At 41.1% G+C, this 14,324-nt stretch overlaps 1 protein-coding gene across 1 annotated transcript in view; it reads right to left on the bottom strand.

Annotated features, from left to right (window-relative positions):
- Positions 1-6,899: 6,899 nt before the first annotated feature.
- Positions 6,900-14,324, bottom strand: part of BARX2 (BARX homeobox 2) — a 50,156-nt gene continuing 42,731 nt past the window's right edge. Inside the window, exons 3-4 of the mRNA XM_067563799.1 lie at positions 9,563-9,647; positions 6,900-8,200 (exon numbers count right to left, since the gene is read on the bottom strand). Coding sequence (XP_067419900.1) covers positions 7,949-8,200; positions 9,563-9,647 — 337 coding nt within the window. The 3' untranslated portion in view covers positions 6,900-7,948. The remainder of the gene's footprint in view (positions 8,201-9,562; positions 9,648-14,324) is intronic.

Genomic DNA, 14,324 nt, shown 5'->3' with positions numbered 1-14,324 from the left:
TGGAGGGTGCAGGGAAATGTGGGGGCCAGAAGGCAAACTGAGGGAGTGAAGTAGAACATGGTGTGGCAGAGAGACACATGGAGAGAAAACATGGAGAGAAAAAGAAGGAAATATTCTGGGGCAAGTGGGAGATGGGAGACTGGGTAAGCAAGTTCGGGAGTGAGTGATCCTACATTGGCAGGGCGATGAAGTGGGTGTTCTAACATGTCTTCTTCTACCTCTGACATCTATGATTCTATGAGATTTTGGCAGTGTTGTACCCACCCCTAGTCCTGATTCAGCCTTGAACCCAAACCCTGAATTCTAACCTAAATCTGATCATCTTCACCTTACTTTATATCAGCCTACATTTTTGTATTTTATATCAGCCTCATGATTTTTGACTGCATATTGTGTTTCAGAGCCCAACCTGAGACACTTTAGAGGGACCTGGTTTTTGGAGGACGGGTGTTCAACACGTTGTAAAAATCAGGAACTGTCTTTTCTGCATCACCATAATGAGGCACCCATGTCAGCCAGAGACAAATCTGAGTGTAGACACAGACAAACACAAATAGGATGACGCAAGGTGACTTACGTTGACCTAACTTTGTAGTGTAGACCAGGCCTCAGGCCCCTTTCAGATATCTCAGGCTGAGCACCCAAAATTGAGATGCCCAAAATCACTAGTCACTTCTGAAAATCTTGACCATCATTCCTTCTGTTCAAAAAGCTTTATAAAATACAAGCATATATGAAATAAAGATATTTCAGTCCTGATGCTGAGACCTCTATGCCATCCCCTCCAGCAGAACTGTATAAACCTGAGTGAAAATTGTTGCATGTAAGGTAAAACCACCAACATCCTCCATTTCACAAAAGAGCTTTGTCATAAAGCAATTTTTAAACTTAGGGCTGGGGGAAAGCTGACAGGTGCAGAGGATGACATGGTTCAGACAGAGACATCCCTTAGAGGGGGATCTATTAATGAATATTCTCTATATCCTAGTAATGAGGAGAGGATGGAAGAGGAGAAAATATGGGTAGAATTTGATAAGAAACAGTAAAATGAAAAAGGGTCTGATTCAATTACATATCATAATGGCAGACAGCTAAAAAGTGACAATTTTTAAGTGCTCATATACAAATGCTAGAAGTCTAAATACTAAGATGGGTGAACTTGAGTGCCTTGTATTAAATGACAATATTGATATAATAGGCATCACAGAAAGTTGGTGGAATGAGGCTAATTAATGGGACACAGAATACCAGGGTACAAAATATATCAGAAAGACAGGTTAGGTCGTACTGGTGGGGGGAGTGGCACTATATATGAAAGAAAGCACAGAGTCAAACGAAATAAAAATCTTAAATGAACCAAACTGTGCCATAGAATCTCTCTGGATAGTAATTCCATGCTTGTATAATTAGAATATAGCAGTAGGAATGTAACTGACCAGCTGACCATGTTGGTGATAGTGACTATGAAATGCTCTGTGAGCTTAGAGACGCTGTAAAAAAACTCAATAATAATGGGGGATTTCAACTATCCCCATATTGACTGGGTACATGTCACCTCAGGACAGGATGCAGAGATAAAGTTTCTTGACACCTTAAATGACTGCTTCTTGGAGCAGTTAGTCCTGGAACCTACAAGAGGAGAGTCAATTCTTGATTTAGTCCTAACTGAAGCACAGGATTGGGTCCAAGAGATGAATATAGCTGAACCACTTGGTACTATTGACCATAACATAATCAAATTTAACATCCCTGTGAGAGGTGGAACACCAAACCAGCCCATCATGCTAGCATTTAATTTCAGAAAGGGGAATACACAAAAATGAGAAGTTAGTTAAACAGAAATTAAAATGTACAGTGCCAAAAGTGAAATCCCTGCAACCTGCTTGGAAACTTTTTAAAGACACCATAATAGAGGCTCAATATAAATGTATACCCTAAATTAAAAAACATAGAAAGAGGACCAAAAAAGTGCCACTGTGACTAAACAACAAAGTAAAAGAAGCAGTTAGAGGAAAAAAGGCATTCTTTAAAAAGTGGAAGTTAAATCTTATTGAGGAAAATACAAAGGAGCATAAACTCTGGCAAATGAAGTGTAAAAATATATCTAGGAAGGCCAAAAAAGAATGTGAAGAACAGCTAGCCAAAGACTAAAAAGTAACAGCAAAACTTTTTTTTAAGTACATCAAAAACAAAAAGCTAATAAACAACCAGTGAGGCCATTGGAAAACATAATCCCAACTATACATATAATATGATGGAATCTAAATTAGCCGTTACCACTCAAGAAAGAAATCTTGGAGTCATTGTGGATAGTTTTCTGAAAACATCCACTCAATGTGCAGTGGCAGTCAAAAAAGCTAACTGACTGTTGGGAAACATTGGTAAAGGAATAAATAATCAGACAGAAAATATCATATTGCCTTTTTATAAATCCACGGTATGCCCACCTCTTGAATACTGCATGCAGATCTGGGCAGATCTCAAAACAAAAACAAAAAATTGGAATTGGAAAAGATACAGAAAAGGGCAACTAAAATGATTAGGGGTATGGAAAAGCTTCCATATGAGGAGAGATAAATAAAACTCGGACTTTTCAGCTTGGAAAAGAAACGACTAAGGGGGGATATGATAGAGGTCTATATATTCATAACTGATATGGAGAAAGTAAACAAGGATATGTTATTTACTCTCTCATAACACAAAAACTAGGGATCACCAAATGAAATTAATAGACAGATTTAAAATGAACCAAGCAAATATTTCACACAACACACAGTCAACCTGTGGAACTCCTTGCCAGAGGATGTTGTGAAGGTCAACACCACGAGGTTAAAAAAAGAACTAGATAAGTTCTTGGAGGATGGGTGCATCAATGTCTATTAGCCTGGATAGGCAGGAGTTGCTGTTTGCCAGAGGCAGGGAATGGCCGACAGGATGGATCACTTAATGATCACCTGTTCTATTCATTCCCTCTGAAGCACCTGGCACTGGCCACTGTCAGAAGACAGGATACTGGGCTAAATGGACCATTGGTCTGACCCAGTATAGCCGTTCTTATGTTTTTCTCTTGACTTTTCATATTTAGGAAAAATATCTGATTTTTTGACAAAGAAGAATGGGACTTGGAAAAACAAAAAGCTCTGGATTTTTTTAAACCAAAGCTGAATTTTCTTTTTTTCAGATTTTGTTCAATTTTTATTTCCTGTACCTTCCCTTCCCCCCCCCCCCTTTTTTTTTTTTCTCCTCTTTTTCCTATTCCAACATTGTTTTCCTTTTTGCCCTTGAAAAGAGGGGGAAGGAGGGAAAAGAGGAAAGAAAGGTGTAACAAAAAACACACACAAAACTTATTTTGAGAAAGTTAAATTAGCAGCTAAATAGGCATTGATATGTTTTCAGTAAACAGGCATTTTAGGGCCTGATCATCCAGGCTGGGGCCTGAGGGAACTCAATGTTTTGCAGGATTGGCTTTGAACAGGTGGCTACAGTAATATAGAAGAGATGGGCTCCAGCCACAACCACAGGTGTGAACACCTTACAACCCTGTGGGGATTTATGGTTCCAACATCACAGCTTGGCTCGCACTTTGTATGGGAACTAGAATCTGACACTCCAGGACATTGGCAGTGTTTGGCTCCATAGGCAGATATCTCTGATCAGGCCCCCCTCCAAATGTACTCCACCCTTGCAGCAGAATCCTAAAACCCCTATAAATGATGGAAGAGGGGAGGCCAGGGATGGAAAAAGTTCCCTTTCAGAATTCTAATGACTGATCTGTCTGCAGGGGAAACCTGGAGTGGGGGAAGGCGAAAGCTCATAAAGCCAGTTGTTGCTGTTCTAATGATAAAAATGAAACATCCAGTTGATCTGTCTAGACTTGTTGGAGGCTGCCCCATGGCAAGCCTCCTGGCTTTCTCCAGAACTAATTGATATTCCAGGGCCAAGTACTGCACCCTGCACCTTCAGAATAGACTCAACCTCGAGGTGTTTTCAGAATGCTGCTACACAATGAAGTACGATCCAGTCACTAATGCTGGAGACGGAGGAGAGGGAAGGTACCTGAGGAGTTGACTGAACTGCAGTACACACTGGCCAGAAAGACATGTCCAACTAGCTCTTTAGTCTATAATAATTATTATACCATCTAGCTCTCATCTAGCACTTTTCATCGGTAGATCTCAAAGAGCTTTACAAAGGAATATCATATCCCCATTTTGCACATGGGGATACTGAGGTACAGAGAGGTGAAATGACTTGACCAAGGTGCTGTCTTTTTATGGACTTTTTATGGACTGAACATTAAACAGGCTTTCCTCAGCCCAAGTAAAGGCCTAAGCTGAAGCCTTCTTCAGCCCAATTCAAAACAAAAGTGAAGCGTGTGGCTCAGTTCAGTCAAGTTTAAGTGAAGAGAAGAAAAACAAACCACCTCCCCATCCCACTGCTTCTTGACTCCCACTACCAGATTCAGCCCTCACCTCACTACAGCACGCTGTTCTTTTAAGGTGCTAGGAGATCAATTATCTCCACACAGCTGGCCCAGCTCTGCTACTCTGCCAGCCTGCACTGGATGCAGCTAAGTGACCTCCCCATAAGGAGAGGGAGAGAGTTAATTTCTGGCCTGCCAATCTCTGAGGGAACCTCTATGCCTCATCACATCAGAATTGTTGTATGTTATTCCACAAAGTGCACATAAAATCCAGAACTTCCCATAGACATAGGGTCTGATCAAAGCCCATTGAAATCAGTGGAAAGACTCCCATCGAATTCTATGGGTTTTGTATCAGTTGATCAAATACAGCACAATAATTTAGGCAAAAGTAGTTTAAAGTTTATAAACTAACCAGCTTCGACAGTGTTCTCCTCTCTTCTGAGTTGAGTTTTGTTTTCTGTGAACATTCTAGAGGTTGAGTTTGCTGGCAGGAAGGTTGGGGGAAGTGGCTGATTTTAAGTGAATATTAGAATATTTGTAGAGTGAATTTTGAACTTGTAAATATAAATCACACTGGAAAGCTAGATACAAAGATGAAAAGAGGAACAGAAACTCTGAGTGACTTATGGATCCATTCAAAAACAACCAGTGCAGTTGTATATTGAATACTCACAGCAAATAATGCACAACTATAGAGCTGGATTAAGACTTTCCCACTGAAAAAGGGTGTTTTGTCAAAAACAATTTAGAAAGGATCTGAGAATGTCATTTTCTACACTCAATTTTTCAACAGGAAATTTCTAAACAAAACAAATTTTTGTTTTGTTTTGAATTGAAGTTTTAGTTTTCAAAAACTGAAATTGTTTTGAAACTTCAGATATGTTATTTCCCCCTTTTTCCTTTTATTTTTTTAAGGGGCATCATTTTTTCTTTGTTTCAACTTCCCTTTTCCACTGTAACTTTTCAAAACTTCCTCAACTTTGAGAAATCAGACCGGGAAAAGAAAACTTTTGAAAACAAAAACACCCTGGACATTTTTTACTGTCTGGCACTCTGTGGAAAACAGGACGGACAATGAAATTTTAAAATTTTGGAAATTCAGCATTTTCAAAAATATTTCTTTTAAAGTTTTGAAAAAAATGAAAAACAAGATTGCCTTTTTTGTGAAATTGTTGTTGTTTTTTTTTTTGACCAGCTCTACAGATGATTTGCACATCAAAAATAATTAAGTGAAAGATTTTGAAGCCCAAATAAACTTGAGAAAATGGCTACACATTTATAGACAATTTGCAAACAGAAAGAAGTGAAATTCATCGAGTAATCTATTCACAGCAAATTATGCTCCTAATTCTAGTACTCACTGAAAACGATTGCATTTGAGACATTTAAATACATTTCATTTAGAAAATTATGATGCTATGACTTTAGAAAGTCATAGATTTTTAAGGCCAGAAGGAACCAGTGAAATCATATAGTCTGACCTGCATAACACAGATCATAGGACTTCCATGAATTAATTCCTGCTTCATAAGAACTTCAGAACAAGTCAGTAGTTGTGGCTGAACTAGAGAAGTAGTTTTCAAACTGTAGTCAACAGACCCCAGGGAGTCCACAGACTATTTCTAAGATTTCTAAAGGGGTCCACACTACCATTTGAATTTTTTTAAGGGGCTGCAAATGAAAAAAAGTAAAAAAACACTGAACTAGAGCATGTTTGGAAAAACACCCAATCTTGATTTAACATCCAGTGATCCATCACAACATATTGTGCTTACGTTCTAGCTGATAGGACAGGTATCAGACTTCTGCCTTTCTGTCTTCATAACCATTCCTTGTATTTTGCGTCTCAGAGTATTTGGTGACTGTGGAACGGGCACCTATTCAAAAATTTTGAAAAAGTTCAGCACATCCCCTAAAATAGGAAGGATATCTGTGTTTAAGACACAAGATTACAAATTGGGAGATCAAAGATAAGAGCCTCATCCTTTTCTGCCCTATAAAATGGCAGGAGTGGTGTAAAGGGACCCTAAAAGCCATATCTGTCTGGTGGAGGATCCCCCCAGCACAGGAACTTGAAGATAGCTGTAAAGCTGCCTCCTCACCCCCTGAGGACCACCTTGTGAGGCCGGGCTGGGGGCAGGAAGGATGTGTCAGTTTTGGGCAGCCCAAGGAGGCTGTTCTAACGTAGGTGGGCCTCCAACGCTAAAGCTACGTCTACACTACAAGCTACGGGTGTGATTACCAGCACATGTACACACATTCACACTAGCTCATTGAGAGCTAGTGCGAGTCTAAATAGTAGGGCAACCACCGTAGCATGGGTAGCAGCAGCACACTTTAGCCAGTCCGAATACAAACCAGCCTGAACACTGGGTACACACTTAGCACATGCTTCCACTGTCTGTGCTAGGGTGACGCACAGGAGAAATCCTCTGTCTAGGATTTGGAAGAGAAATGACAACTGACTCTTATTTATATATTTAATCTTTATTTAAAAAATAAAGGTTATTTTAATACATCTCTTGCAGCCTTCGGGCAAAATGCACCCTCAACAAGACTTTAGGAAACATGGTGCATATCTATTCTTGGCACACAGGTCTTAAAAACAAATGCGAACTGTCTTCAGCAACTTCTTAACTCAGTTGCTCTCCCCTAACCCTGAAAACATTTAAATTCTTCTTGGGAAACAAACAAACCAACCAACCCTACAATAATTAGAAATTGGCCTGAAGCAAAAAATCCCAGTTCTGAGCAGCCCAAAGCTTCTGGAGCAGCTTGAAATCCAAACTGTGATCTCAATCCAGATTTTACCGAGTGGCCTTTATCTTTAGAAAGGTTTGCTCCAAATCCCAGATCTGATCACCCCAAACCTCTCACAGGGAGGTCTGAAATCTGAACCTTGTCCTGGGTCTGAATCTTGCACTTATCTTTATAAAGGGCCGAACCAAAACCCTGGGTTTGTGCATCCGGCTAAAAACTGATTCACTTGGGCCTATCCTTAACAGAAATAAGTGCTGGTTAAATGAGAAATCATGCTGTAAAAGTTCTCCTTTTCTTGGCAGTCATGTCTTGTCATGAGGCCGGACTAAGTACTCTGTCTGTTTATTCTACCTTAAAAGGCGAAGATAAGGTCAAGCAAACACACAGAATCCTTCAAGATGGTCATATCACTATGCAACCACCTCCCATGGCATGAAAGGAGCCCTGGGCTTTTCCCCTTTCTCCAGACTGTCTCAGGTTCCTAAACACAGTTTCCTCTGGAGGATAGCTCTAAAGTACTCAGGCCTCCTTGTTATCTGCAGCGAGAACGTACGCATGCTGTTGGAAGGTAAAGATTGTCACCATATACATTGGGTATCTTTTTCCCCAATGGCCCACGCTGGTTCATTCCCAATGGCACAAAGTGCACAAGCTCCTGACTTATATACAAGAACTTTTTTGTTGTTGTTTTTGGTTTTTTTTTTTTTCTTTTTGTTTTTTCTCTTTTCTTTTTCTTTTATTTTTTCTTCTGTTATTCCTCTTTTAGCTCGAGGGCGTTGTCTCTTCCAGGGAGGGCTCCAAGGAGTGCTCCGGGGACTTTCCTGGCTCCAAGGAGACTTCGGGCTTTTCCTCTGTCAATTCAGGCTCTTCTGGGGCCTGAGATGTCTCCAGCATCTGCCTCTGAACTTGGCTGTTCAACTTTTCCTCTGCCTCAATCTCTTCTGAGGAGGGGATGGAGTTTTTCTTCGGGCGGCCTTTCGGCTTTGTTGGAGCTTCCTGCCCACCTTTCAGTACCTGGAACAAAGGTCATTGGGGTTAGGACCATTCTGAACTGCACTGGTATCTGCTATCCAAGTTCCTGATGGTACTTATAACATTATGGTGCAACTCACCCCTGTTCAAAGAGTTGGCTCCAGGTCTAGCCATCACTTACCTCCTACTTGTGCTCAGGCCTCAACTGGAACTTAAGTAAGGTGTAGGCCTTGTGGGACTTAAATAGGCCTAATTAATATAAATGGAGGCAAGCACAAATCCGTCAGACACTAATGTCTCAAACTCTACTTAGCGTCCAGAGCTCAAGGCAGATTGTAAAGAGGTCTCGATACCTAACTTTCAACACAGCACACACAGGCTTGTGCAAAATTCAGCTCCCTTCCTGAGATTTTCTTTCATTCTTAGCTTAAGTAACAACGATCAGAAACCTCAGCCTGAGTTTCCAAAGTGAGCTTTTCTCCTCCTGTCAGTTCTCCCTTGTCTCTTAGAGACTCATCACTTTTCACTCCTGCTTTGGAACTAATGAGACCCACCTGGTCTTCCTACTAGAATGAGTCAGCAAAATAGCTCTGCCATCTCTATAATCTACATTTTACACACGGGGGAAACTGGGACAGAGAGAGGAAGCAACTTGCCTAAGCTCATGCAATGTGTCAGTGACAGAACCAGAATGGAACCAGTGGGACCTGACTGCCCTTCCTCTCCTCTACTACAAGACAGGACTGGCGCAGCGTGTTGTCATTATTGTAGCTGGAGTGATATATTGCTTTCTCGATGCTTTTTGAAAGAGAGGGGGGAGGCTTGGTATACATTAACTGGGAAACTGTATGAAAAGAGGCATGAAGTTGGGAGTGCGTGAAGGAGATGAAGGCACTGGTCAGGAGAGAAATGTGGGCAAAGCACAAAGACAGGAGCAGGAGATGGTGGCAGGTCAGAATTAAAGACAGCTTTACAAGAGAGAAGCAGGGGCATCACCTATCAAGGCTGGACTTAGCTTCATTGGGTTGAAGTCTTTTCTTGGTGTAGGGGCACTCACTATTCCCACTGGCAATAAAGTTCCCATGGTTGCCAAAAAATGCCAAGGGAGACATTTCTGCCCTTCCCCTAGTCCTGTTCCTCACCCTTTCATCCCTTTGCTTTGAATTCACATTGCTGTCCATGGCCATTTTCACCCCACGTATATTTAGCTATGTGAGTCTTTTAGGAAACCAGTTATCAGGAACAAAAACTACAATTCTGGACCAACTCCTCAGCTGATGTAAATCCTCATAGCTTCATGGGCAGAATTTATGCCAGAGACATCCAAATGTAGACCCAGATTTACTCCAGCTCAGGATGCGCCTCTCTGAGTTTAGCCTTGGTGGGAACCTATTGATCTCTTACCATTTTCTTCCACTTCATCCTGCGGTTCTGGTACCAAGTCTTCACCTGGAGCTGAGTCAGCCCTAGTGACTGGGCAAGGTCCAATCTAGAAGACAAGAGGTACAGGGACTTGACAAAGGAAATGTAGAGTTCAGATGCACGATCCCTAATTGCGTCCTGCAGAGAGTCAATGCATGGCTCATAATCAAGGAAGTGAATTCCAGTAAAAGATAGCTATCAGTATTTTTACCGATATTTTCTCTCCAATCCAGAGGAGAATTACAAACTACTGTAATCAGTCATGATCCAAATTTAGGATCCAAGGAAGTATGGTCTTATGGAGGAAACAGAGATAGGAGAACTGGTCTATTTTCATCTTTTCCTGTGTGTTTTGTTGAATGAGGACAAAAGTTTGGTCATCCAACTGGGAACAACTTGGCCCTGATATTCAGAAGTATTGCTGCGGGGCCTCAGTACCTCTGAAAATCAGGCGTAAGGTGTCTTAGGTGAGCACCCAAGAAATGACACCCAACATCAGAGGCCACCTTTGAAAATGTTGTCCTAATTTTTATTGTACATCGCTTTCCCTATCTATAGACTGGGTATAATGATGCTTTCTAACCTCACAAGGTGTCATATGTCTGAATTAATTAATTTTTTGATATTACAGGGACAAGCACCCTAGAAATGCCTATAAATAAATTTGTGTGTGTGTGTTGAGCCTTCAGGGGAGCTACCATAGGCAACACAGATGATTATCCTAACTTATCTGGGCCAAACCCCAAAATATGTGGAGGTAATTATTACTCTGCTAATTACTCTGTTAATACTAAAGCCTGAGATCTGGAGATCTTGGGCCAAATTCATCCCTGGTGTAATTCCTTTATTTGTCAGTTAAGTGACAGCAGACCTAGAACTGGTGATGCAATGGAGCTGCATTCAGGATGAATTTGGCCTTGTGTGATTTGGAAATTCTCAATTCTAAGTAAAGCTGGATACATGTTCTGCAACAATGTGAATCCATGCAAAACTCAGATGCGTTCAGGTGCAAACATGAAGTTGAATCCAAATACATTTTAGGTCCTGTGAACTTTCTGTTGACCTTTTGCGGTCCTTGGACAGGAACGCATGTTTTCCAAAGCTGAGTTTTTCATAACAAAACTTGTGATCCAACTGACCATATTGCAAAGAGAGTCTCACGCACCTATATTAAAACATCCAAACAAACAAACCCACACATGCTTTTCCCACTTTGGATCCCCTGTTCAGTTAAAGGGCCTGATTTTCCATCTCCTTATACACTGTACTGAATATTTGGGGTACTGAGGTCAAAGGAGCTACAGGGATGAGAGTGTGAGAACAGAATCAAGCCCACAGGTTCCAGACATCATCCCATCTGAGCTCCTTTGCTTCTAATTAGCCATGCAACTGAGTAGCTCACCATGCTCCTCAGTTTAGCCTCCTGTCAAAAGGTGAGTGCAGAGGCAAGAGTGAGTGCAAATCTCAATCCATGGCCTTGCCATTGCGTTACCAGCTCATGAGCTCACACGGGAAATGTGTCTTCTTAACGAACTCCTGCCAGAAAGCATGAGTCTTGTCATACCTACAGGCCTGCCGATGGGGAGGGAGAAAGGGGGCAATTGCACAGGGGCCCAGCCATTTTAAAAGGGCCTGGACCATAGGTGCCGGGTGAAGCTTCCCTTGTGGAGGCTACCTCTCCATCCTGCCTCTTCCGCCTGTGGCCCCACCCACACTCCATTCCTGCTCCACCCCAGGTCCTGGCCCCATCCCCTCTCCCACGTGGCCCACTGGCCGCTGCGTCCCTCCCTCCCTCCCCACTTGGCCCCTCTTCTCTGTTTCACAACACCCTTCCCTGCTTGGCCTCCCCACTGCCACGTCCCTCCTCCCCTGCTCGCCCTCCTACCCCAGTCACTGTCGCTGAGGGGCTGGGTGCCATTGACTGTTCTGCCTGGGGGCCCAGAATTGCTGTCAGCGAGTCTACACACCTAGATTACCTGTAACTATTACAACCTCCCTCCATGAGCATTAGCGTAACGGGCATTGCCTAGGAAACCAAAGAAACAAATAGAGAGAGAGAGAGGAAGAGCCATGGGAGCAGAGATTGCTCATCGGCCTCGGTCACGTAGAGCCAAGAAACTTTCATGCCTCTAATTAATTCGGCAACTTTGACTGCTTGATTGACAGTGTCACCCAACTAGTTACATGAGGCAGTGCTGAACCAATCAGCGCAACACCTGAGCCTTAGGAGATACAGAATTGTGCCAAATAGGCCAGATAGCAAAAGAGCCCAGCATGCTTGGGTACTGAGCTCTTTCGAAAAATCCTGTGCTTTGGTGACATGACTTATCAGATGAAAAAAATAAGCATATAGGTTAGAGGTAGGCTTGGCAGAATTCCATAAGTATTTTTAATATAGTTTTGACAAATAATATAATCTATTTTTAAGCTTTCTGTATTGTTCATCAATTTAAATGTTCACAGTTGCAGGAAATGATGGGTCAAGCAAAAGGGGGGATTACACAATAATTATTTAACAATAGATGATGAGATTCAAAAATTAAAGCTTTATCACTGTTAAAACACAAAATTGTCAAGATCATGTCAAACTATACAAAGTATACGTCCTATAAAAAGTTCTCAAGCAGCATTTTTCTTATGTTGCCGATCTGTAAATTTTGTTTATTATCTATGGAAGTATTTTTTTAGTCAGTTTGTGTTTGTTGTGAAAACAACATTCACCGACATTTACTGATAATCTAATTCTTTCAATTTAGACTTCAGAAATAGTTTAAACTACAGGTTGGTGACACATGAAGGGTTCAAGATTTTGTGAACCTTTCAAACACCTTGTGTAGGTTTGCAAAACTAATTTGGCAACCTTTTTCTTCCGTAATTTAAACCCACAATTTTCCCCCCACGCACTCTCAATTTGTAGATGATTCAAATTCTTTAAAACAAACAAAAAAAACCCCTTCCCATCTTTTTTTAGCCGAAGAGAGGTGAGTGTCATGCATTTGGCACAGAATAACCCCCAAAAGCTAGGCTGACATGATATATGAATCTCAATGAACTTTGTAAATAGTAATATACTAAGCCTCAGAACAACCTCCATGAGGTAGGTCAGTAGTCACAAAAGTAGGCACAAAACGGTGTGATGACTTATCCAAGATCACCATACAACAGACAGAATTCAAGTCTCCTGGCTTTCAGGCCAAGCAGGCGTCCATTGGGAAACCCTTACAGAGCCATGCTGCCTCAAAGAGTAGCTTCATATCATCGTTGTCAGGGTTCCAGAGAAACAGCAGTCAAATAAGCCTAATTCAGTATTAATTAGAGCTGACTGGGAAACCCAGACATTTCTCCCCTTCAACATTTTTCAAGCCAAAATATTTTGGGTTCCTGTGGGAATTTTCTAAAGAAACAAAACAAAAATCTTCACTTAGTTTCATTTTGAAATGACATTTTGAAATGAAAATGTTCATTTCATTTCCAAATGGCAAAACAAAATTAACATTTTTGTTTCATTCAAATATAATTTTGTTTCGTTTTTTGGGATCTGAAAATTTTCAATTTTCTATTTTAGTTTCTGGATTTTCAGGACTTTTCCTCTCTCTTTCTCCTATTCCGCTCCCTCCCTTTTTTTTGTTACTTTTTATATCTTTTTTCCACTGAAAAAATTGGGGGGGTAGAGTTAAAAGTATGTGAAAACAGGGACCAAAAAAATTCACACCTTTACTGTTTTTCAACTGAAAACATGTTGGAAATTAGTAAAAAAGTGCATGAAAATTTTAAAAAACAGTTAAAAATGTGAAAAGTGGGTTTTCCCTCACTTTCACATGCTTTTTTTTAATCTCTCTCCTCTCTTTCTAGTGTAAAAAGAGATAAATGGGTAAAACTCTCCCAATCCAAAATGTGAAAATGAACAACTGAAATGTCTTATTTACCAAACCTGAAATGAAACTACATTTTAAGTCAAAATGAAAATGTCATTTAGACGTATGTTGAGTCAAAGTGAAACAAAAATGTTCATTCAAGTTAAAATATCATTTTTGTTTTAGTTTCTGGAAAACAGAATACACTGATTTCAAACTGAATATTTGGCAGTTAAGTTTTCCGGTCAGAAATCGGAACATTTAATTAAAATTGATATTATCCGTGGGGAAAATTTCAGTTACACCAAAACCATATTTTCCACTGGGAAAATTGTAAGGTAGAAAAATCTCAAACAGCTCTAAATTTAAACATAAAAGGTATCATTCGAGGGACACTCAGGGAGAACTTGTGACTTTTTCTACTGGAAGCTGGAGTGAGGCTGTTGCACAACAAACTCAGCTCCTCATTGTACCTCTGTTTATGGGTTAGTCACAATCACAGTCCTCTATGTTCCCTGAGGGCAGACTGCTCCAGTCTAGTGCTCATAGGGGTACTAACTTCTCTAGAGGAGTTGAGTGATGGGCAGGTTTCTGCCTACACTCCCACACTTGCTCTAGCCAGTGGAACTGAGCCAGCATGGGAGAAGGAAAACATGCTGCACCCTTTCAAAGGGTGTAGCAAGGGACGAAGCTTTGCTCTCTATTCCTTGCATGTATCTCTCTGCATAGATGCATGCTGCCAGGCCTGTGTATCGGGACCTCTCTTTATATCATGCTCGTGATATGTGGTTTCCACTGATTCATTCTATTCATGTCACTTTTGATCCTGGGGAAAGTGAGCTTTGAAAATCGAATCTGGCCTTCTGCCCGAGTCCTCCACCAATGGCAGA

Source organism: Emydura macquarii, unplaced genomic scaffold (assembly GCF_026122565.2).
Source record: "Emydura macquarii macquarii isolate MOO-44397 ecotype Brisbane River unplaced genomic scaffold, CSIRO-AGI_Emac_v2 contig_312, whole genome shotgun sequence".
Taxonomy (NCBI): Eukaryota; Metazoa; Chordata; order Testudines; family Chelidae; genus Emydura; species Emydura macquarii.
This window is presented reverse-complemented; position numbering and strand designations above follow the sequence as displayed.